General features: G+C 45.5%; 3 protein-coding genes and 1 long non-coding RNA gene across 11 annotated transcripts in view; 2 read left to right on the forward strand and 2 right to left on the reverse strand.

The window, feature by feature from the left end:
* The first annotated feature begins 96 nt into the window (after nt 1-96).
* Nucleotides 97-16,549, forward strand: rnf152 (ring finger protein 152). Of its 4 annotated transcripts, XM_058059600.1 has the most exons (12): nt 97-347; nt 1,288-1,820; nt 2,348-2,469; nt 2,680-2,921; nt 3,101-3,253; nt 3,575-3,858; nt 3,943-4,022; nt 4,471-4,553; nt 5,400-5,461; nt 8,218-8,536; nt 8,675-8,774; nt 15,459-16,549. In XM_058059600.1, exon 12 carries the CDS (start codon nt 15,588-15,590, stop codon nt 16,224-16,226), a length of 639 nt encoding a protein of 212 aa, XP_057915583.1. In that variant the 5' UTR covers nt 97-347; nt 1,288-1,820; nt 2,348-2,469; nt 2,680-2,921; nt 3,101-3,253; nt 3,575-3,858; nt 3,943-4,022; nt 4,471-4,553; nt 5,400-5,461; nt 8,218-8,536; nt 8,675-8,774; nt 15,459-15,587; the 3' UTR covers nt 16,227-16,549. The 4 variants fall into 4 exon arrangements, with proteins under 4 accessions (XP_057915583.1, XP_057915582.1, XP_057915584.1 ...); XM_058059599.1 differs by lacking the exons at nt 8,218-8,536; nt 8,675-8,774; XM_058059601.1 differs by lacking the exons at nt 97-347; nt 1,288-1,820; nt 2,348-2,469; ... (3 more) ...; nt 3,943-4,022; nt 4,471-4,553 and having other exon boundaries at nt 5,276-5,461.
* Nucleotides 8,138-11,714, reverse strand: LOC131108565 (uncharacterized). The gene is made up of 3 exons (XR_009120486.1): nt 11,371-11,714; nt 10,969-11,027; nt 8,138-8,490 (listed from the first exon to the last, which is right to left on the reverse strand). It is a non-coding gene; the product is annotated as an uncharacterized LOC131108565 (long non-coding RNA).
* Nucleotides 16,550-16,700: 151 nt separating the features above from the next.
* The window catches only part of drosha (drosha ribonuclease III), a 180,891-nt gene continuing 174,846 nt past the window's right edge, over nt 16,701-22,745 (forward strand). For all 3 annotated transcript variants that reach the window (XM_058059587.1, XM_058059588.1, XM_058059589.1), the window contains exons 1-2: nt 16,701-18,524; nt 21,689-21,850. The gene's annotated coding sequence lies outside the window, so the exon portion shown is untranslated. The remainder of the gene's footprint in view (nt 18,525-21,688; nt 21,851-22,745) is intronic.
* Nucleotides 19,833-22,745, reverse strand: part of LOC131108558 (cadherin-20-like) — a 41,051-nt gene continuing 38,138 nt past the window's right edge. For 2 of the 3 annotated variants that reach the window (XM_058059592.1, XM_058059590.1), the window contains exons 9-12: nt 21,881-22,002; nt 21,697-21,814; nt 21,269-21,520; nt 19,833-21,186 (exon numbers count right to left, since the gene is read on the reverse strand). In XM_058059592.1, coding sequence (XP_057915575.1) covers nt 20,654-21,186; nt 21,269-21,520; nt 21,697-21,814; nt 21,881-22,002 — 1,025 coding nt within the window. In that variant the 3' untranslated portion in view covers nt 19,833-20,653. The remainder of the gene's footprint in view (nt 21,187-21,268; nt 21,521-21,696; nt 21,815-21,880; nt 22,003-22,745) is intronic. The other variant, XM_058059591.1, reaches the window with a different exon arrangement.

The following is a 22,745-nucleotide window of genomic DNA, read 5'->3' on the forward strand; positions in this document are numbered from 1 at the left end:
CAACTAAAAAAAAATCAGACTCAAGTCATTCTGTTAATTTGGTTGGCTCCCTCTTTTCGATTCAACTAAATGCCATACCTTAAATCAAACCCCACCAAATGACTAATAGTCTTTATGTGCGTTAAAACAGAACAATGTTTATGCTAGTCGGTAATTTTCTATGTGACAGGAGCAGTAAACCGGACTGCAAAGATCCTCTGCAAGACAGGAGTGTTCTGGTGTTTTTGAGGAATCGGCTGCAACCAATCGCAATCGCTTCCAAGGCACTAATTAACTGGCACCCCGCGGCCCCTGAATGACATCAGACGGGCCTGCAGGCCGCCGGTTGATTATCCCCATCTTGGCGGGTAAGCTGCCTTCATTACAGCTTAGAAACTTTCCCCAACAATTCCAACGTGAGCCGTGGAGAGCGTTCTGCCCTAGTTTTCCTGTCAGCTGACTCATGAAAATAACATGTTTTTAAATGAATTACAGGTTATCCGATAAGATATTTCACCGCTGTGTATCCACACGAGGCGTACGCTCAATCTTCGGTATTTCTATCAAGCTGCGCAGGCGACTGTGAACTCCATTATTGGCTCCATAATATGTAACGTCAGCCCGCCGGGTATGAAAATACACAAATGTGTTGAATAAATAATGAATCATGTTGAATCAAAGCATTAGTGTTGAATCAGGTGATGAAGCCCATTTTGCTGCGCTAGCTGTAAATGAATCATGTCATAGCATGTGAGGCTATAATGGCTTTCTTGGCTGGAGGGCAAGTAAATACGGAAATGTTTCCAGAGAAGACGGGCTGCATGACTGAGGGATCATACACAGTGGCATCAACTAAATGACCACGTTAATTAGTCAAGCAGTATAAAAACTCAGCGTTATTATTTTTTATAAAGGTAGAGATTGAGCATATGTACCTAACGAGGCGGCACGGTTTGCGTGTGTGAGAAAGGAGGAAAGTGAACATGTGGTGGCGTTTCTGCACCGACGCCTCGTCTCATGAGGCTCAGCCGAGCAAACATGGCCGGCCTGCCAGTTGGCGTTCCGCTGGGACCTCCCACGCTCAGGTGTGTGCAGCACGCACGCCATTAAGCAATGACACGCTCAAGGTCGCGGCGGTTGCTAGCAGCAGCTGGAACAGACGTGATCAGCCAAACAGCATGACCTTGACAAGTTTGGCTTCTTCCTCAATCTGGAAGAAAAACATTCCGTGTCCGAAATTAGCGTCAACACTATGAAGTTAGTGTGGTAGGCTTTGCTACACATCCTAAAATGTTTGTTTTTCTTCAGTGACTATAGACTAACCCAGCATCTCGCCGCCCTGCTGGACACAGTGATAACTACAATGATGAGCAGTCCCACCTGCAGCTGTAAACAAAAACAAAGCCCGGGTTCCCGACAGAGACTGACTCAGCACCCCGGTGAAAAGGACTATTGTGTCAAACCTCCGGGTGTCGTGTCGCCTAATGGCCTCTCTCTCAGGGAGGGAGGGCGGCTGCGGTAAAGGTCAGCGCTCTCGCTTGTTAGCGGCGCCCGAGAGTGGAGCTGCAAAACAGCTCCATCACGAAGACGCCAGCCTCACTGCAGGCTCAGCGCTTTCTCCTCCACGGTGGCGAGATCAACACGTGTCGCCCTAAGACCCTCTCTGGCTTTTCACACTTTTAATGTCTTCCACTTGACAAATGACCTGTGTTTATAACCTCACCTAGCAGGAGCCAGAGGGCCCGGTGAGGCTGCGCCATCTTGACACAAAATCAGGAGGGAGAGGATTATCTGTTGCGATACACTGTGTGGACAAATGTATTGGGACGCCTACAGGAAGTGTGAGTTCACTGCTTTTTTCCACTCTTGAGAAGACGCACATAGTGTGTCTATGGGAATGTTTATAGTGTTAGCCATTCTGGGAACCAAACTCATCCAAGTGTAACAGATGCCTGTTGGTGCAACCGTGCAAAAGTGCGGTGGTAAACGGTAAAAAGTAGCACTGGATATTGAGTAGACAAGTCAGGCTTTTGGTTCGATGGCTAGCGCTACCAATACACATTCTGCTGAGACTGACTTTTAGGGGGTGTGAGGTCATCATTTCCAGATGCTGTAAGACTTGGCTCAGTGGCTTTCTGGAAACCCTAGTTCAAATCCAGTTTGTGATGCTCGTTAGCAAAAAATAGCAAAAAATTAAGAGCAGCGCTGCACATCGAGTTAATATTTCGTGCTAATGGCTCACATTTTCTGGTTCAAAGTGGGTACCACAAACGTACCAGTAAACCGCGGTTATCCTTCAGAAGCAACAAAACACAAGAACCGTCCTCGTCATGGTGATTTCACACACATGTAGCATGTTCCTCAACAGATCTAACTGCCAAAAAACTGAACAGATGTTCCTGTCTGAGGCCGCGCCCCCCCCGTCTGGGAAGGATTACAGGCCGGCGAACGCTACCAAGCAGCATGAATGTGCTGATGATGCCGAGTTAGGTAAGGCAGCGTGGAATAAACACAGCGAGATGTTTCTTCTTCTGAAGATAATCCTGCTGCATACTCTCCGCCCCCCCCCCCCCCCCCCCCGTTTCACTGTTTCTCACACCTCTTGTTCAAAAAAATTCTGAATACAAGTTGAATATCCTGCCGCCTTGCCGCTCACTGCCTGCTCACACAAGATAGTGATTCTTCTTCTCTGCCCTTCAGTCCGCCGCCTCACTTCTCTAATCCTCTCGGGGATGAGGGAGCATCCGATCCCGGGCCGCTGAATTCCGGAAGACCCCCGCCGCCACTTTATCACGGATCATCGAGGGTGGATTGGACTCGGGATGGCCGCGTTCAAGTGCACACATTTACCGTCACGCTTTGGCTCGCCTCAGAATGTATAAACCACCCCGGCGGAGAGGATCTCATGAAAAAGGTCATTAGACCTGCGGATGCTGCAGAAGGTAGATTTAAAAAAAAAAAGCATCCATATTGCAGAATGAGGAAATGTCAGTGTGTGTGTGTGTGTGTGTGCTACATTAAATATATTCATCCACTTAGCATTGCAAGTGAAGGTCAGGTCTTGGGGAAAAAAAAATAGGAGACGCTCTGCTTCCAAAATTCAATTTCTGCTTCATTTCAGGACTGCGAGATGTTAATGCGGCCTCCTGAACGCTCATCTCATCTCACATGTGGCGCCCGCTGACATGTCAGCGCCGCAGACTCCCCCACACTCCTGTGTCCAAAGTGAAAACTGAATTAGCCGGCCATCATTCATCACCCGCAGAGGCAAGATGTGAGAATTAATTAGTGTGGGGGAGGAGGCCAAGTGCTTAGTGAGATGTTCGTTAGCCTCCAATCTGGCAGCACGTTTACAGTGGACGACCTCACCTAAATTGGAAAACGATGATTCATGTATTCATTTCTCGTATGTTGTAAACAAACATAGCGCTAGCTATAGTGTTGTGATTCTTCCAATATTTTGGAGCCAATAAGTCAAGTGGGCTCCAGAAACAAAACAATAAGTGAATGGTGATCGTACAGCAAGCTGAAGGTTAACCTTCTTACTCGGTCTCCATCTCGGTCTGTTGTAAAGTGATTCTCTTCATCTCTCCAGCCAGCTCCGGATCCTTCAATACCTCGAACAAACTCAATCTCGCAGCTACCGCGGATCCGATTATAACGTCTCGGCTCCTGGCGTTGGCGCTGAGGTCACCTTGCTTGCACCTTGCTGTGTCTTCATCGGCGAGAGATGGGGAAAAAGGAGGTCTTTGATTGTGGGAACGCCGGCGCTACAGGATGCTACCTGGGGATGCTGTTGTCATGGTTACAATAGTTAAACCGCAGTGAAGTTGACGTTAAAAGTAACCACGTCGATAACAGGTCACAGGGAAGAATTATGTAAGTATGTCGACAGGAAACATTGCTAATATTGCACACTTTGGCTGATTGTTGACAATGAGCGTGTCTCACGGTGTCTTTAAGGGTCGTGATTCTTTACCGATCCATCCATCCACACATCATGGGCCCAGACACCCTCCTGGCGGATCCCCAGGCGTCACCAGGTCAGTTGTGACACACCAAACGTGTCCAAAGTGGGGCCCATAAGCTCTGAGCTTCCACACAAAAACTGCAATTACTCCCAAAACCCTGTCAAAGAGTAGCGTTCAATAACCACACTTCAATGATGAACACTGCCGCTCGCTGGTGCGGAGAGTCACTTCCTTCCCGGCAGGCGACGTGATGCGATGCAACACTGGAAGTGTTTTGGCCCCCAGGCGAGGACATATGTCAGATTCCCAAAGGACCGCCTCCAGCCACCTGAGCATCCGCACGAGCACTTTAAAAGTGTCTCATCCGCTTTACCCCCCCCCCCCCCACCCCCCGCATCCTGTCAGTCGGGGGACAGGACACAAAGACTGCTTGGAAAAGGAGTTCAGACAACCTAGGTGGCAACACTTTTTTTGACTTCGCCAAGCATCTGCTGCCACTTGTGTTTGTGTGCTCTTGCAGGAAATGTTGACCGAATTTGGCATCGCTGACAGAGAGGGCAAACAAACGGTGTCATCCATAGAGGACAAACACAGGGACACGAGGTGAGGGCCAGGTCGCTAGTTTCCTATTCTGGAACTTGTCTCAGCAGTTTGACGGCATGATGGATGCCGGGCGCCATCCTTGCATCATGATGCTGTTGTCATAGCTTGATGAGGGCGACTGTTATTTGTAAAAAAATATGCATATTAAGGCAAATTGTGTTTTTTTTTTAATACCAAACTTAAGCATTTTCAAGCATAAAAATGGCTAATTGAACTTAAGTACAAATATAAAGCATTCAGAAGGCACAATCGATGACATTGTGGTGATGTGTAGTACTCTACATTGGTCACTAGGTGTCAGTAATCTGTAATACACAAATCACTGGAACAACATGCATGAATTGTATTTATATATGCGTTTCCAATAATATCGTTTTGCTGAAATATTTATATATAAAATAATTATACATAAAAACCCCGTCTAATATACCTAAAATTTCGTCTGAAATACGAAACTAAACAAGCTAACACTAAAGCTAACTAACACTAAACAAATGTAATGTATGTAAAAGAGGGCTTTTAAGGGCAGCGTGAAAGCCGGGCAAGCAGCAAACATGTCAAGTTAACTTGAGTCCTTCGTTTTGAGATTATTTACATTGACAGATCCAGAAAAATACTACACTCAAGGACAATTAGCAGAAGGCGAGTGATGGCAGCATGACGTCATAAAAGTTTCAACATGGCGTTCGACGCAGACCGCCTTGAACAACCTGCGCGTGCGCGTGCACGAGGCAGTCAGGCAGGCGGGGAGGGCGTGTCCGCCTGCCGGAGGAGGAGAGGCGGCCGCCTGGCTCGTTGTGTGTGCGTGTGTGTTTATGTGTGTGTCCGCCGTTGTGTTGTTTTCAGACGACGACGACGGGGTGGACGAGCTGCAGACGGGAAGCGCAAGACACGCACCGCCGCATGAGGTGAGTCTTCGCTCTCCTTTGTTCGTCCGACTGTGACGATTTTCGGCGAACGCGCCTGCATGTGCGCGTGTTTGTCAAGCTCGTGGCTGGAACAAAGATGCGTTCACGGTCGGGGAGTGATGCTTGTTTGTTTGAGCGTTCACCCACGGTGCTTGTCGTCCATTGTCCCAGCCAGCAGCTGACTCGACATCAAGCAAACAAACTTTGAGAGCAAAAAAAAGAGCGTTTCACACAAGGCGTCTCATCCAGATGTGCGAAATAAAGGTCACACCGGAAAGACTTTGGAGGTTGCCAGAGTCTTTATAGGCGACATTTAGAAAGTGTCAACTAATCTTGCAGTGTAATTGCCCGGAGGATTACTGACTCTTAAGTGGGCTTTGCTTCATGTCTCCACGCTGCTCTCCTCACACTGCATGTTATATTGTATTTTTTTTTCTTTTAGATAGCAGAGTTGACGTGCACACCACCAGTGTCAACAATATAGGCACATATTAAATATGACATCCATCATTTTCCTCATTTAACGGTCTGTGCGCCTCTAATGTACCATATTAAAACCATATGTAAACCTCTAAGCCAAAGCTTATCAACTGGTGCCCTGCTGGCCAAACCTGGCTACATTTTTTTTACTAGCATGTTTTTGCCATGCAACTGAAATATGAATAGTGGAGCCAAAAATTGTGTGATTTGAAATGTGTAGTGTCAATCCATCCTTACTGTGCATGCGTGTATGTGGGCGTTGGGAGGGAAATTAGAGGTTTGCAAGCTCCCAAGAACATGCCAAACATTCCCTGGTTTGTTGTTTTTCTTTCTTGGGCCAAACAAGGAATCTTGAAGGCGTCACTTTGGCCCCATGATCAGGGTTGGACTAACTCTCTGAAGAGCCCCCGGGGAATGACTGTGTTGCGGGGAAGAATGAACCCTTTCACCGTCAGTGCTGTTTGCCTGCTGGGGAAAAACATATTTACTGTACCTCCCCCAAGGAGGCTACGTTAGGCCATTGATTATTTTGAGCATATGATTATTGAAGCATATCTCTTTGTGTTATGAGGGAGGGTGTGGCAGAACACCAATTATTCTTTTTCCTTGAGCCAAAATGACAAGTCTCATCGGTGTTTACATGTTTCATTTGCATGTGGCGGCCCTCAATTCCTCCTCTGCAGGCCAAGTATGTTTGTCAAGCATCAGCTGAATAATTGGTCTCCATCTGCTGGGACCAAGTGGCCTTTGTCGGACTAAATTTGAGTAATCGATTCACCTTTTTTTTCACCTCCACTTTGACTTTTTTGCAGCATTTTGGTATGACTGTGTGCAGTTGATGGTGAAGGGGAAGATGCTGCAGATGCATCCTGGATGTAGCTAGGGTGAGGGTGATGTCCTGCTTTGAGTACGTAAGCTACACTTGATGTAGCATGCAAACCAGTTATGTTTGTTGCCAGATAATGATAGCTATTTGGCTAGGTTTAGCTATTATCATTGAAAGTATTGCCTGAATGTCACATGACTGAATGTTGTTGGTTGCTCTCAGCATCAATTATGGCGTTTGATTGGTAATTGTTGCAGTCGGTCCCTAATTCTGCGAGGTTCTAAACGCCAGCGGTTAACCCCCAGAGGGGAAGTGGGCGTGTGTAGCAAAGCTAAACAGGAAGTGCTATCAGACATGTTAATGTTCTTTTCTCATCATCATGCCTTTCCATGATGCTTGTTTTGCCACGGTAAGAAAAGATAACATCAGTCCTCATCCTCAAAGTGGTCCGGCGGCCATTTTCTCCAGATAAAACTAAATATAGCCGACATTACAAAACAGAAATTGGATTGTGCTGCTGTACTTTTTGAGTTATTAAAGGTGATGACGCCATTGTCACTTCGATTAGGACCAAAGTTGATGTTCAGTGAGGATTCTTGTGGCAGTCGAGGTCCAATGTTTTTTTTTTTCCTAGCTTGGCAGCTGTTCAGGTTCCGTGCTTTCCTTCTATTTGTCACATCTGTGAGGCGATCCTCCGGGAGCCGAAGATGACGACCATGTTTTCGATGACCTTGATCGATGAGGAAATGGGTCCAGACGTGCCAGATGGGGGGGGGAATGGAATGTGAAAATAGATTTTTTTTTCCCAGGCTGGGCTTAGATTGCTTGGCTGAGATCCATTTGTGTAAAGTCAATGGATGTTTGACTGTCACCGTTCTTTGTGTATTCTAAGAATAAAGTACACAGGCAAAAAATGAGGACACCCCACCTTGTATGGAAGTCTTGTACTCCTTAGCTGCTGCATGCACACGAGTGAAAATGTGCCAAAACATGCAACCCTGCTATTATATTTATGGCAAATTCACCACATGGTGGCGCTAAAGTTGGATATACTTGAAATTTCTCAATGCATGTCACTGTAAAATCGAATGGCCCCTAAATTTGGTACACGTGTGTACAATTTGAGCAAAATTGTTTAAAAAAATATGGCCGCCATCAAGGAAAATGGCTAACTAATAGTCCATAGGCCATTAACCATTTGTCTAATGGTTATAAAACTTTGAAAGTAATTATATGACATACGCTAGCATGCCTTCCAAAGCATTTTTCCAAATGTCAAAAAGTCATACGGAAAAAAAAAATGCCACCCAGAGTGTCCTCATTTTTGTACCTTCACTTTTCATGGCCCCAAAAAAGAATCCAGTTAGAATCAATCACCATCCCCCCAGGTGTTCCTGTTGTTTAGCATCTGTCTACCGCCATGATCGATGTCGTCCTTTCTGCACGACAGGCTGGATTGTGAGCGCTTGACGGATGGCGCTGAAGCCAACGAGAACACGTGGTCCGACGTGGCTTGCTATTAGAGAGGACAACGTGGAGGTATTCTTTTCCGTCCACCTGTCTGCTGGTGTGCGTCACGACAGCAAGGCAAGAGAAGCCGAGCCAGGCGGCGTTACCTTCCGCTTCATCAAACATCTCGCCTCACCTCTACGCCGGGCCGGCGGGGGCCTCGCCCAGCACCTTGCTGGCGGCAAGGTCCACGGTCACGTGGGGGGCTTGATGGCTGCGGTAGAGACGCTACATAGTTCATTTGGGTCGTGATGCATAGTGTAGGGGCATGTTAATATTATGTAATATAATATTATAATACTGTTTGCCCTGTACTATCATTTCTCTGAATCAGCCGTCTGGCAGTACAAAGACGTAGCAGCTGAGTGCAAAACATGTCATGCATTATTTTCTCATAGTGGCACAGAACTGGGGAAGCGCTAGCCTGACGACCTGGCTAAAGGCTAGACTGTCTCTGCTTTCATCTGTGCTGTCAGTCATCATTACCATTCATTAAGGGTGAGTGCTTATACGTTTTTACAATTGAAAATGCGTGTAATAAGTGTGTGAGGCATATTTATGCTCATTTAGAACAGCTACGCACCATCAAAGCTTGCTAGATCCTCCAGACTCTGCACCTCTTTCTGCAGTGTTTCTGTTAACTCCCTTTTCCGACCTAAATGGCCTGTTTAATTTAATCCACCCTGGGGCCTTCCTCCGCTGTGATTGGTCACACGCCCAAGTGCTCCTGAGGACTTCCAGTGAAGGCAATTTGCAACCCAAAACGTCTTTCAGGGTTCAAAAACCTAATTATCTGATTCTTCTGCATCGTTTAACACAAGAATAAGGCTGAATAACGAGTGGTTAGCGCGCAGACCTCACAGCTAGGAGACCCGAGTTCAATCCCACCCTCGACCATCTCTCTGTGGAGTTTGCATGTTCTCCCCGTGCATGCGTGGGTTTTCTCTGTGTACTCCGGTTTCCTCCCACATTCCAAAAACATGCTAGGTTAATTAGCTACTCCAAATTGTCCATAGGTATGAATGAGTGTGAATGGTTGTTTGTCTATATGTGCCCTGTGATTGGCTGGCGACCAGTCCAGGGTGTACCCTGCCTCTCGCCCAAAGACAGCTGGGATAGGCTCCAGCACCCCCGCTACCCTCGTGTTGTTAGAACAGTCGTTTTTATCATTGATACAAAACCGAAAAGCGTGGTCTCGGAACGTACCATGTTATCCATAACATAAATTAGCATATGGAGTGTGCTGACCATGCCTATGCTTCCTACTGATGATGAACAGGAAGTCAAAGCGGCACACCTGCGCCCCTCCGTGTGAGCAAATGGATTCCACACCGTTTGGAATTAATTGGATTGTGGATTAATCTCACTTTGGACTCCCACACCTGGGATGGCGGAGCATTGCTCGCACACGGCAACTTAGTTGATTGTGAATACAAAATGTTATTAATAGCCTCCCCGCTTGGCCGCCGCAGGACAGAATGACGACGCTAATGAGAAAGAAGCCCCCGCGGGGGCCTGCTGCAGACGAGCACGGAATAATTCAGTCTTTTAATTGGACGGATGCTGATCCAGGATAAACAATACGACTCATAACGGGATTGGGGAGGGGGGAGCGGACAGATGCGCGTAAATGCAGACACTTGTGAGTTTGTCATCAATAAAGTGTTAGTGGAGATAATTATGATGGCTTATCTCGGATGATTAACGACAAGTGCGAAGAAATGAACGCGGCAATTAGCGTGTGACACCGCTTGTTTATACAAGCGTCCTCAAAAACAATAACCTTAATTTGCCTCCTTGAGGGGCACATTTTCTTTTCTTTAGTGTTTTTTAACTTTCTTCATGCTGAGACCGATGGCGACAAAGACTTCCGATATTATCCTCGCTAAATGCTAGCTGCTACTCGATGAAACAAGGATGCAGCTGAGACACATTCAGTCAACTCCGTGCACATTTTTATCTATGTGTGATTTATTTAGAAATAACCCGTTCTGCTTACACGGCCAACATCCATGACGGGGAATGAATGAGAAAAGCATGGAGGATGAAGAATGGAGGCATGAATGAGGAGGGAAAAGGCCAGGCGGAGGAGGATGAGCCCGGTGTCGTGTCCTGACATTTTTATTTGTCTCCCGTGAGAGAGAGAGAGCGTCTCAATAAAGTTGTTACAAAGTGATGACGGGGGAGCTAGGTAGAAGCGGGAAAAAGCGAGGGCCTTGTTTGACGTACGTTTAGTTATTACGCGCTGCACAGGCTGCCTGTAATTTGCTTTAGGCGTGATTTTAATAAAGGTTGAGACCTCAGCAGTTTTTCCGCGGGATAATTTCGTTTAACGTTAGCGGTGCCTGTGGTCGTGGCAACGGCAGGTGTCCACATCCTGTTTTCACTTGAAGACTTTAGTATACTGTTCTCATGCAATGCAATTACAGTTCCAGACCCAACCGTGATAAGTGAATTTCTACAAAGTAGAAATTATTCATAAATTGAATATTTTTAAATTAATATTTTTAATATTTTTTAAATATTTAATATTTATATTATTGGAGTTAGAGCATCGAAAACCTGTTTACGACCTTCTAAATACAGATTTTAACACTATTAGAGCCCTCTAGACATGAAATAGCACCCCTATAGTCACTTTTACACTCATATAATCTAATATAGTAAACATAATAAGAGTTAATAAGGTCACCTGTTGCTTTAAATGTGTAGTCCAGTCCCAACTGTAGTCCGTCTTGGGGATTATTGTGCCTGTTGTGAAGTAATTCAAACATTCAAGTCTGGTGCTTGTGTGTCTCACCGAACAGTATAGTCACATTACGTTTTTGACCGCATCTTCTCAATGCGTGGTATATGTATTTTTGTTCATTTTGCTATTTTCATGCATGAAAAATGCTAATTTTAGGCCAGGAATGTGTAAAATTTGCTTAAATATGAATTAAAAGTTAGGTTGATAGAAAAACTGCATCAAGGTTGCCTACAGCCACAGCTGTTACTACCAATGATCGCATATAGAGTAGGTGTTAATTGATGCACTTTGGGTATAAAAACACATCATAAAATACATAGAATAATGTATGAGAAATGTTTGTACCTGAAGGCATCCTCATACGTCTGTCCCCACAGTGTAGCCGTGATGAGTTCAAGTCCGAGTCTACCACCCTTGATAAGCTGCAATCATTATTCAAGCATCAACAAGTGTAGGCAGGAAGTTGCACACAAACGCAAAAACAATTGGAACACAGATAAGAACGCATTCTCCTTGGCGGAGGTAACAGTGCATCCGTCCTCTGCGCTAATCTGATGTAGCACATGATGATGTAGCAGAAAGGGCGGCGGGGGTGGGGGCAAAGTGCTTTGTTGTGATGGGCGATTAGATAGAGGCAGACAAGATGCTTGTGTGAGGGTCGGACTTTGCTTCCTGACTGTTGACATCACACCTTAGCTCCTCCTTCTTGGGGAGAGTGGTTAGCGTGCATGCCTCGCAGCTATGAGACCCGAGTTCAATTCCACCCTCGGGCATCTCTGTGTGGAGTCCATGTTCTCCCTGTGCATGTGTTGGTTTTCTCCGGGAACTCCGGTTACCTCCCACATTCCAAAAACATGCTAGGCTAATTGTCCATAGGTATGAATGTGAGTGTGAATGGTTGTTTGTCTATATGTGCCCTGTTATTGGCTGGCGACCAGTCCAGGGTGTACCCCGCCTCTCGCCCCAAGACAGCTGGGATAGGCTCCAGCACCCCTTGTGAGGATAAGCGGTAGAAAATGAATGAATGAACGGCTTTATGTTGACATTTTCTTCCGATTTTGACTCAACCTTTGCAATAAAGGTGACAGACTCAGCTCCAGAAGCTTCCCCCTTTCTCTCTTCAATTGCCATTGTTCATCTCTCAACATCCCCGTTGAAGCCCTAAATATGCAATATATCATATATAATATAAATATAAGAATCATCAAATATGATATTTGGTGTTTATGAGTGTAACTTTTTCCAACCCAGTGATTTTTTTTTAGGGCTGTGTAACCTTCAGAAAGGGTTGCTCCCACATTGAACCGTCTGCACCTGATGCCCCGGTGTCTGTGCTTCCACGAGCTCCGACGAGCAGGGTGTCGTTAACCGCCGCTGCTCTTGGCGGACGTCCAAAAAGAAAATGCAGTGCAGTAAAATGCGGCCATTAATGTTTATTAGCTTCATTTTTATGAATGATTGACCTTCATTGTTGCGCCATTCCATCTTTTTCTTTATCGCGACGCTTTTGTCTGGAGCCGGCCGGACAACAAGCGATCCTGTTCCTGCACCTGCTGGATGTTGACATGTTTGCTAACATGCTTACATACGTGGAGTTTATGTTAGCGTGACATTTTGGATGACATTTTCCCTTGCGGTGTTCATATTAACGAGCTTGGCTTCTTCCAGGTAGTTTACGATTTCCTCCTTGGTCAGCTGCATGTGTATATGTGTGTGTGTGTGTGTGTGTGTGTGGTTATTTTTAACTTGTGCACTTTTCCTTTGGCTGATTGTGGAGCCCCTGAAGGAGTGTGTGTGTGTGCATGTGTGTGCATGTTACCTCTCAGCGGGGTTGTGTTGTGCTGCCCAGCCACTTGCATGATGACGAAATTAAGTGATGTCACGACTGCCCTCTGGTGGAGTCATTAGTAGTCACGTCTCGAGGCCCAAAAAAAGAAAAAAAAAAATACAAAGTGGCCGTTAAACCTAAATCTGTGTTGTTTATTGTGCAGTTGTTGCTTTAAATGGGTTACAAAGTGACACAGCAGATAAATCACATGAAGCCATCGCAGGCAAGTGGCTTTTTTTTACCCTTAAAATTAGGGAGGCTGACGTCAGCATAAAATCCCAAGTACACTCAAAACATGAAGCGATGATGATGTAACGTATGAGAGGATGAAGAAAGGCTGCGTGTGGGAATATTGAGCCACTAAACACATGTATGTCAGATCAAAGCTAATCCTCATCTTTGCCCGTTCACTCTCCTCTCAAGTCCGTGAGGATTTGCTTTCACTTCTCCTTGACCTTGACTGGCAAAGGAGGCAAAAGTGGGTCAGATGTGGGAGTGGGGATGTTTGGGATGAGGCTCCGGATCGAAACTGAGGGGCACATTGAGGTCACTAGCTTGCTAATTACTCATCTTTGGATGTCTTGTCGGTCCTGGGATACCTGTAGCACCTTCTGTGGGGTTACAGAAGGTGCTTTTGGTCCTTTTGTATTGAGTTGTGGACTCCTATAGAGCAGATACAGATAATAAGCTTTCCATATCTTCCAGAATATGCACCCATTCCAGCTGTATTTCCTTGGATTTTCAAAAACTGTTTATTTTAATTAGTTCCATTCAACTGTGTTTGGTCACACTCGGTTCATACTGCTAACAGCTTGTACCCGAGCACGCCCATATAAGGAAGTTCGGCTCACTGTGATGTCACAGTGTTAGAAAAAAGAGCCATGCCGCAACCTCATTATCTGAAACTTTGGCATTATTCAACACGATCATGCAACATTTATAGGTCAGAAAAGTGGAAAGGGCATCATAGGTCCCCCTTAAAGGGACAGACCCCCAGGGTCAGAGTTCCATAATTAGTGAAAATATTGACTAATGACGTGCTGCCCTCAGTCTCCTCTTGGATAAAATGTCTCCTTTTCGTACTTTGCCACAACTATGACCCTCTGAAATGAGACCAGAGGTGGTCTGGAGGTGATTCATTTCAGAGGTCAGAGTTCTCCTGGGTCGCATATAGGTGAAAAAATGCTGACTAATGACTAATGCTTGGCGCTTCGCCATATGCGTGAAGAAAGCTGACTAATCGCTTGCTGAAATGAAGTGTGAAAAATCATTTTCAAGTGAGGCGCTGCATGTACTTGAAAACCAATTTTACAGGAGAAAAAAAAAAAAACTACTTCCTTAGCCGTCCTCTCCATCACCCTCTCTTCGTCCATCTGTGGGAAGTGTGATTCCCGCTGATCGGGCTCTTTTCACACATCCAGAGAAGCTTTAATTAATCTCTGTGACTCGGCATTAAAGGACACCGTGCCTCAGCGGACACATCGGGGTGGTTCTTTAAATTAAGGCAAACATGAACAAATGTGTACAGAAATATATTGACTCAAGTCACAACTCAGACACTTGGCTTATGTTGACCGCTTCAAGTGGAGGCTGTGATACCAGTGGTATCCTGTGGGTTGTGCTTTTATGTTTTATATTCATCATGACTTATGAAAAATGAATCACTAAGCGTCGTACACGTTGTGTGGCCACTCGGTACAACACTCATTTTGTCATGCCAATTTTTCTGCTGTTATCAGGAAGTAGCTTCACGAAAATCCCTCGTTTATTGCGATGAATTTGTTCCAGACCTGACTATGACAAGTAAATATCCGCAAAGTAGTATTCTTCGTTCATAAATTTGAATATTTGGGTAGTTATAGCATAGAAAACCTGTTTTTTTTTGTAGGTTTCAACATTATTAGAGACCTCTAGACATGAAATAACACCCCTATATTCACCGTTACAATCAGTTTACACAGGAAAAAAGACATAATAAGAGTGAATAAACCCTCTTAAGACATAAGACTCATGCTGTAAATGTGTGTTGGTGTGGGTGAGCGGTGGGCGGACAGGAAGTAAGTAAGTCAAGGGTTCAGAGTTGAGTTTTAGCTTGCCGTGGGTTAGGGATTATTGTGCCTGCTGTGAGATAATTCAAACCTATTGCTATGGTGATCATTGTGTTTGACTCAACATTACAGTAACATTACTGACACCTAGTGACCAGTGTAGATTACTACATCAAATGCCTTTATATTTGTATTTGAGTTCATTTAGCCATTTTCATGCTTGCAAATTCTTAATAGTAATGTAATGTATTTCTATATAGTTTTGAAAAACGTGATAGCGTGAAGCAGGGGATTTGACTGTCTTAAAGCTACGGCGGGTGTTGTATAAAGTACTTTAAGCTGTGTCAGATATTTCAAGTCAGTCCCAATCATGGTGGTTTAATTGGGGCGCATATTTTGACAAAATGTCCCTCTTTTGTATGCCGCGGTTCAGGAGATTTTTCACAGAACTTTACAGTATTTTACTAGCCACTAAGCTATTTTTCATCAAAAGCGTCTTAATCCTAATTCCCTAAATCCCCTTTATTTGCTCACCTGTGTCATCTGGTCTTTTCCAGATGGATGACCATGTCGCCGTCAGCAGGCCGTGAAGAGCATCGACGACGGACGAGGACGCTGAACACCTTTCGGGATAAGCTCGGTAATTGTCGGCGTCACTGAGGGACTGTTAAGAGACTTCGGCAGCCATGGAGACTTTGTCCCAAGATTCCACGCTGGAATGCCAGATCTGCTTCAATTACTACAGCCCGCGGCGGCGTCCCAAGCTGCTGGACTGTCGGCACACGTGCTGCTCAGTCTGCCTGTCGCAGATGCGCAGCAGCCACAAGGAGATCCGCTGCCCGTGGTGCCGCGGCGTCACCAAGCTCCCGCCGGGCCTCTCCGTCTCCCACCTGCCCGACGACCCCGACGTGGTGACCGTCATCGCTATCCCCCACGCCTCCGAGCACACGCCGGTGTTCATACGCCTGCCTAGCAACGGCTGCTACATGCTGCCGCTGCCGGTCGCCAAGGAGAGGGCGCTTGGGCTGCCCGGAGAGCTGGGGTGTCGCTTCCTGCCGGGCGGTCAGCAGAAGGGCGTGGCCGTGGTGACCGTGCCCGAGGAGGAGCCTCTGGGCTTGGCTGTGGGTCTAGAGGGGTTGAGCCTAGATGGCGACGAAGGGGAGAGGAGGGTTATCGGGCCGGCGGCGGGCGGCGGGAAGGGGTCCACGTGGTCAGGCGTGTGCACGGTGATCCTGGTGGCGTGCGTGCTGCTCTTCCTGCTGGGCATCGTGCTGCACAACATGTCCTGCATCTCCAAGCGCTTCACTGTCATATCCTGCGGGTGAAGCAGGGGAGAGACGGGCAAGGGGGAGGACGACTCGCATCACAAACATCTAGAGACGCCAAAGAGGAAGCCGACCAGATCCACAAAGTGATCTCTTTTTGGATGAATCGCCATTTTGTCAGTTATTCCCTTTTTCGATGATTTGGTTTGTGATGAGTAGAAGTACATCAGTTGTTGTCGTTTAGCCAAGTGGCGGCTCCGTGTGAAGCGTGTCCAGAGTTGGGACTCAGTTCGGACTGATTTGGAATGACTTCCTGTGACTGGTCCACCAGAGCTGATGCCGCCATCCGGGTCCATGTTGTCAATAAAAGTTAGAACGCTAAATATGGCTTGTAGTCTTTGTTCATTGATGACGTTGTCGTTTTCTTTGAACATGGCTGCTTAAAAAATTTTCTCGCATCAAGCTAGCGATGCAGACGAGTGGTTAGCGTGCAGGCCACACAGTTAGAAGACCCGAGTTTGATTCCACCCTCATTTCTGCGTGTGTTTTCTCCGGGTACTCCGGTTTCCTCCCACATTCCAAAAACATGCTAGGTTAATTAGCGACTCCAAATTGTCCATAGGTATGTTTGTTTGTCTATATGTGCCCTGTGATTGGCTGGCCACCAGTCCAGGGTGTACCCCGCCTCTCGCCTGAAGACAGCTGGGATAGGCTCCAGCTTGCAACGCGACCCTCATTGGGATAAGCGGTAGAAAATGAATGAAAACTAGCAATTTTTTAACCGATCGATAGATTGTTTATTCTCATATGTGTACAAGTCAGGAGATGATTAGCATAGCTTAGCATAAACCAACCACAGGAAAACACTTCATCCACCATATTTTTAAATGTTTATGTATTTCAGAATTTATAAGGTTTGGGCTATCTTAGACACAGTCTTGCCGCCAGTCCTTTTACGCTAAGCTAATTAGCTTCCACAGGCTGCTGTTACCGCACCGCTATATGGGCTCAATGTCCTAATCCTTCTCTTGGCAGGAACAATAAATACAGTAAACCCCCGCAGGCTGGCGACACACACATGGCCGATAAATAAGACGCCAAGTGGATTTTGTGTGTCCCTGCACTGTTTTTCACACCGTTTGAATCAAGCCGTGTTCTTGCTTTTCTTACGTTAAGAAAGGACGCCATTCTTGCTTTTCTGTTTGGCACATTGTGTCAATTGTGTGTGTGTATGTGTGTGTACGGGTCAGTAAGCGGTTAGGAGTGGGCGGGCCGCTGCAGGCTTTCAGTTAATGACGTGCACATCGATTTATTCGCTTATGAACAATCTTGCGGCGTGCACAGAAATGGATGCTTCTCTTACTTTTGTTGTTATTTGTTTGTGTGTGCACAGCAATTAATTATGATCATTGCTATTGTTGCAAGAATGTGGTTTCCTTTATGTAATTATACTATAAAATCAATAATTTTACTTTCAATTTTACTTCCTAAGCCAATAATGATAATGAATGGGGAGTCAATAAAAACAACATTATGACAGCAGCTATTTAAAATATGTATAGTTTCGTCACTTCCTGGTATGCTAATATGCTAAATCCCTTGGATAAGTTTGCAGTTCTGTCATTTTGGATTAAAGTTCAACACAACTATACAGAACTTTCTAGAATGAAGTAATTGAAAGTAATGTTGTTATTCCCGTCCAATTACTTGTGTAACACTGGCTTTTTGACCACTGCCAAAACAACAATCTGGCAGCAAAATATAAGGTAAAAAAAAAACTGCCTCGCCTGTCACTCACGCACAGCAAAACATGCTATTATCTTCCCTCTGGACGACAAACTCCAGGCTCTCATTGATGGGGAGTCAATATTCAATTTTGTGTGTAATATACGGCGTTTTCATTTGACATTTAGTTGCTTTATAAAGCAGTACAAGACAAAAGCATTCAGTTACTCAAAACGAGCCAGTCTTTGGGGTCAAAAGGGTAACGTAGGGGACCACACAGAGACACAAAAGTATGTTTTACTTTTTAACGTGTACAAGTAAAAAGATACGCGAAATAATAATTTTGTCTTCGATGCCTTTTCATTTAATATTTGATTTTTTACAACGCGCGCGTCTCCAATCAATTATGATCCTTAAAAGCCGCCGTAGTCGGCAGCCATGTAAGCTAGCTAGCTAGCGAAACAGCTAACACAATCACACGAAAGCTAACGACCTACTTGAGACTAAATAAGCACTTTTTCATTTATTTCACGTCGGCGACACGGATTTATTCACATTTTTAACTCCATTTAACGAGTTACAGAAGGAGATATTATTTCCAGTCAACCAAGATAGCAACAAAGCAAAAAGAAGGTAAGTGTATGACGTCACACTCAATACATTTTGGGAGGTGTAATGTGGTACATATCAATAATATTTATAAAAAAACACACTTTCTCGGGGTTAAAGGACAAGGTCATATTTTAATATATTTTCTAAGTCTAGACAAACTGTTTTATAGAAGCGGGAAAGCTATATATAAGTGTGCTCATTCAATAATGTGAGTCTTTGTGTGTTAACGTGTGTGCTCTGGATTACTTTTTTTTTCATGTGCTAAAGCTGATGAAGCTTCTTTCTCTTCCAGCTAAAAAAAAAAAGAAAAAGTTATGGTTCCTATTTGTAGCAGCCAGCGTTGTGCAGCCAAGTGACTAAAAGCAATATCCATATTTCATACGACTTTTCAGCACGCTGTCAGTCACCTTTAAAACACTCAAATATGAAAAAAATGTAAAGGGCAAAGGCCACTAAAACAGTCTCTGTGTGAGACTAAAGTATCGGGACATCTCCAGTGAGTAAAAAGTGAAGAAAATTTTATGTAATAGCAAAAGTAAAATATTTTGGGAGTGGCTTCATTTCCTTTGTGGAAAAACAAGTCTCTCCCGGCCTAGGTGGTGTTAATGTTTGCTTCCTTCCTTCCTGATGGAACCATAAGGAGCCCATCCCTTCTGGGGATGCCGACCTTGAGGTAAAATGACTCCCATCGCTATGGTTCTCCATTGACTTCCTGCCTTTCCGACTGTTTTTTCCCCCCCAAGTTCATTTACAGAAGGGATGCTCCTTGAGATATTCTGGAATGTTGAATTTTGGTGTTTTTCCATGTTTGCCGCGGAAGCAGGGGATGAACCGTGCGTGGCCCATGGCTGCGGTCTTACCTGCTCCCATCGATCTGTTTACGCCTCCCCGCCTTAATGAATGCACCAGGGAGGCCTGGGAGGCGGCAAGACGGATTAAAGGAGGTCACCGTGTGCGCACAACAAATATGTCAAGTGCAGAGAACCCCACACCCCCCAAACACACCCAAACACACACACACACACACACACACACACACACACACTACATGCATCTTCTAAGCTTTGACCAAGACTTTGTAGACTGATCGCCTCTCCAAAAGGAACTACTCTATTTTTAAAACTACACCTGAATGTTAAATCAACACATAGTCAAGAAAAAAATACTTTTTGCTCATGTTGCATTTCACCTCCAGCCACTAGGGGGCGTAGTAGTTGCCAAGTAGGTGTTTATTGAATGAACCAAGTAGGAATTATTGCAACCTGTATGATAAATTAGCTGTAGAAAAACAAATTGCGCATAATTTAATTATATATAACGCCGTGGGAATCTTTTTGGGTGGCAACCAGCCCTAATAAAGTTATGATTAAATTCTCAAGGATAGGAAAAAAATACATGAAAATGTCTTGCTTCCGTTCCTGCTTTGATTGACAGAAGCAATTAAGCCAGAATTTCAGGTCTAATAGATTCACTGTTGCTAACAATAATGTATTAAGTCCTTGTGGGAAAGCGTGTAGCATGTTTTTCATTTGTGTTATTTTTTGCTACAGAAACACATCCGGCTATAAACAAGTTAATTAAATACTTTGAGGCAAACTAAGTACAAAGTTTAAGTTTTTTTTTTTAGCTTTTTATTACCAAGAATACAAAAGAGTATCTACATTCACACACCGTGTAGCGTAGCATGAGCGACCACATGAAATTCAAGTAAAAATATCAAAATCCTCACAAAGTTCTTATTTGAAAGTCTTTTTTTTGTGTGTTTTTTTTCTTCTTTTTATAAACCCAAAATGTCCTTTTTACATTTGGCACTTAATGCAGATGTCCTCTGCGCTCTAGGTCGCGTTCGTGGCCTAGCGGTCGCCGTCGTCGGACTCCAGCTGGCACGATGGTGTCCACAATAAAAGGCGCTCGACATAAAATCAATGAGACGGCCTCTGTTTTTCTGCCGTGCAATAAATTAGCTCAAACATAAATAAAGAGCAATAAATTAAGATGACACGGTGGCGCGCCGGGTGTTGTCGATGCTGCCTTGAAGCCGTAAATCCAGACCCACGTAGGTGACCAGTCAGTTTGCCTGTTGTCACTCCGATATCCGATCATTCCGGATGTTTCTTCAAGGAGTTCAAAAGGCATGGAGGTTAGTCGTGCTACCACATGGGAGCATTGTTTGTTTCCAGGACTCCGTACATTTCGGCCAGTTTCTTGAAGCGAGGCCCCCAGTCGTTGAGGTAGTCGTACTCGTGGTCGCCGCCCGACGCCCCCGACTGCAGCGAGCTGAGCGACTCGGCCACCGAGCCCTCGCCCTCGTAGGCGTATGTTTGCAGGGAGTCGTACGGCGGCGCGCACGGGTCCAAGTCGGCCTCCAGGAGCTTCGACAGGACGTATCCTTGGACGTTACTGCTCTCGCCGCCGACGCCAACGGCGTCGCTCATCACGCACGGGACATAGCGAGACAGACTCTCGATCTCGGGCAGCATGTCTTGCCTCATTTTGCCCCCCGGTTGAGGGTGCACCTCACGTGGATTCCACATGGCGGCGATGTCAAAGGCCTCCGTGTCCTCCTCGCCGCCACCTTCGTCGTCGTAGCGTACAATATTCTCGTGGACGTTCTCCTCCTCGTCATGCGGGTAGGGCTTCTTACGGTGAGTTCGCAGGGAAAGCATGAGCAGGATCATCACTGCTAAACACAATGAAAAACATTACAACGCACATCAAAGAACCCCCATACGCCCTTTTTTAAGGAACGTTTCCACTCCACTCACCCAGAAGCACGAAGATGCACGCCAGGATGGCGATGAGCGCCGCCCTGCTCAGGCTGGAGGGAAGCCTGTAGGCCTCGGCGTTGCACGACATCACGTTGCCGTCGTGATCGCAGCCGCACACGCGCACCGTCAGCGTGCTGGTGCTGGTCTGGATCGGCTGCTCCCCGTCGGTGACCACGATGGGGAGGTAGAAGACGCTCTGCTCGTGATGAGACCAGCCGCCGCGCCGTGTCAGAATCCACGCCGTGTTGTCTGGAAAAAAGCAGGAAGCTGACATGAGCGTCTTGGGAGTAGTAGATTCTCGACTGGGTTGCGGTTATCAGAATAACGCTCATACAGGATAGTGATGGTGCGTCACTGATATAGAGGATCTTTGACTGCTGTGATCATAATCATATTGTTTTGTTTTTTTTTATTTAGGTGCCTACCTTGGTTGTCTCGCAGAGTAAAGTTTGGATTGTTGGCAGCGTCTGGAGCCAAGGCGTAGGATAAGTGATGTCCACTCGGGGGTTCGTCCGGGTCGACCGCCGTCACCGCCTGGATGAGCTGTACGGAACAACGATGTCTTAGCAACATGCATATGTAAGTACAAAGCCAAAAAGGCTGCATTACCTGTCCTGCTTTGGCGTTGTCACACACGTAGGCCTCCAGGTAGTCCGTCAGGGACGGAGCGTTGTCGTTAACGTCTTGGACGCGTATCGCCACGGTGACGCTGGAGATCTGCGACGGGTTATCTGCAGATGAGCGAGATGCACGTTAGCAGTGCATTACTCTTTATTAGAAATCATACATTAGCATATGCTAACCAGCCAGTGGAAAGACAATTAGCGCACACTAACGACTTTCTCAGCTTTCATCACATGACTCATCAATCAAGGAGCGGTCGATGACCACGAGCGATTGTTAATAAGTCGTTTTTTTATGAAAGTTAGAAACACTTGAAGGCTTGTGGAATTAATAACTTATTATCCTTAATTTGTTTCCCTCCAAAACACAAACAAAATAACACGGTTAAGGAGTTGTCATGGCAACAGAGGATCACAACGTTGACTTGTTAGGAATATTAACGCTCCAATAACGCTTCAATTCAATTAAGTCTCCTAGACGCAGAGGGGGCGTGGTCTACAAAGGAGCGCTCTCTAATCTAATGATTGTTTTACTTTCAACTTTCTCATGCACACCAAATTATTATTCAAGTTTAAAATATTGCAGTGCGTTTTATGTATCTTTTCAGCATTCTTTGATGTTCATGACAGGGAAAAAAAAATCAAACATGAAAGCAAATGTTGTGTACTTTGCTAAAAACAAACTTGACTTTTATCATTAATTAGCCGCCATGCTGGGGAGGTTATTTAATTAGGCATGAAGCTAATTAGCAGTCTGCTTTTAGATGAAGAGGAGGATGAAGGTGACTTTGAGCGCCCCCTCCTGTCCGCAGGGACCGCTACGGGACTCTGACATGTTTTTTAAAAACACA

This window comes from Doryrhamphus excisus, chromosome 21, assembly GCF_030265055.1.
Source record: "Doryrhamphus excisus isolate RoL2022-K1 chromosome 21, RoL_Dexc_1.0, whole genome shotgun sequence".
NCBI classification, from domain to species: domain Eukaryota; kingdom Metazoa; phylum Chordata; class Actinopteri; order Syngnathiformes; family Syngnathidae; genus Doryrhamphus; species Doryrhamphus excisus.

Coding starts and splice junctions, on each gene's coding strand:
- rnf152 (XM_058059600.1), top strand. CDS start 15,588: ATGGAGACTTTGTCCCAAGATTCCACGCTGGAATGCCAGATCTGCTTC.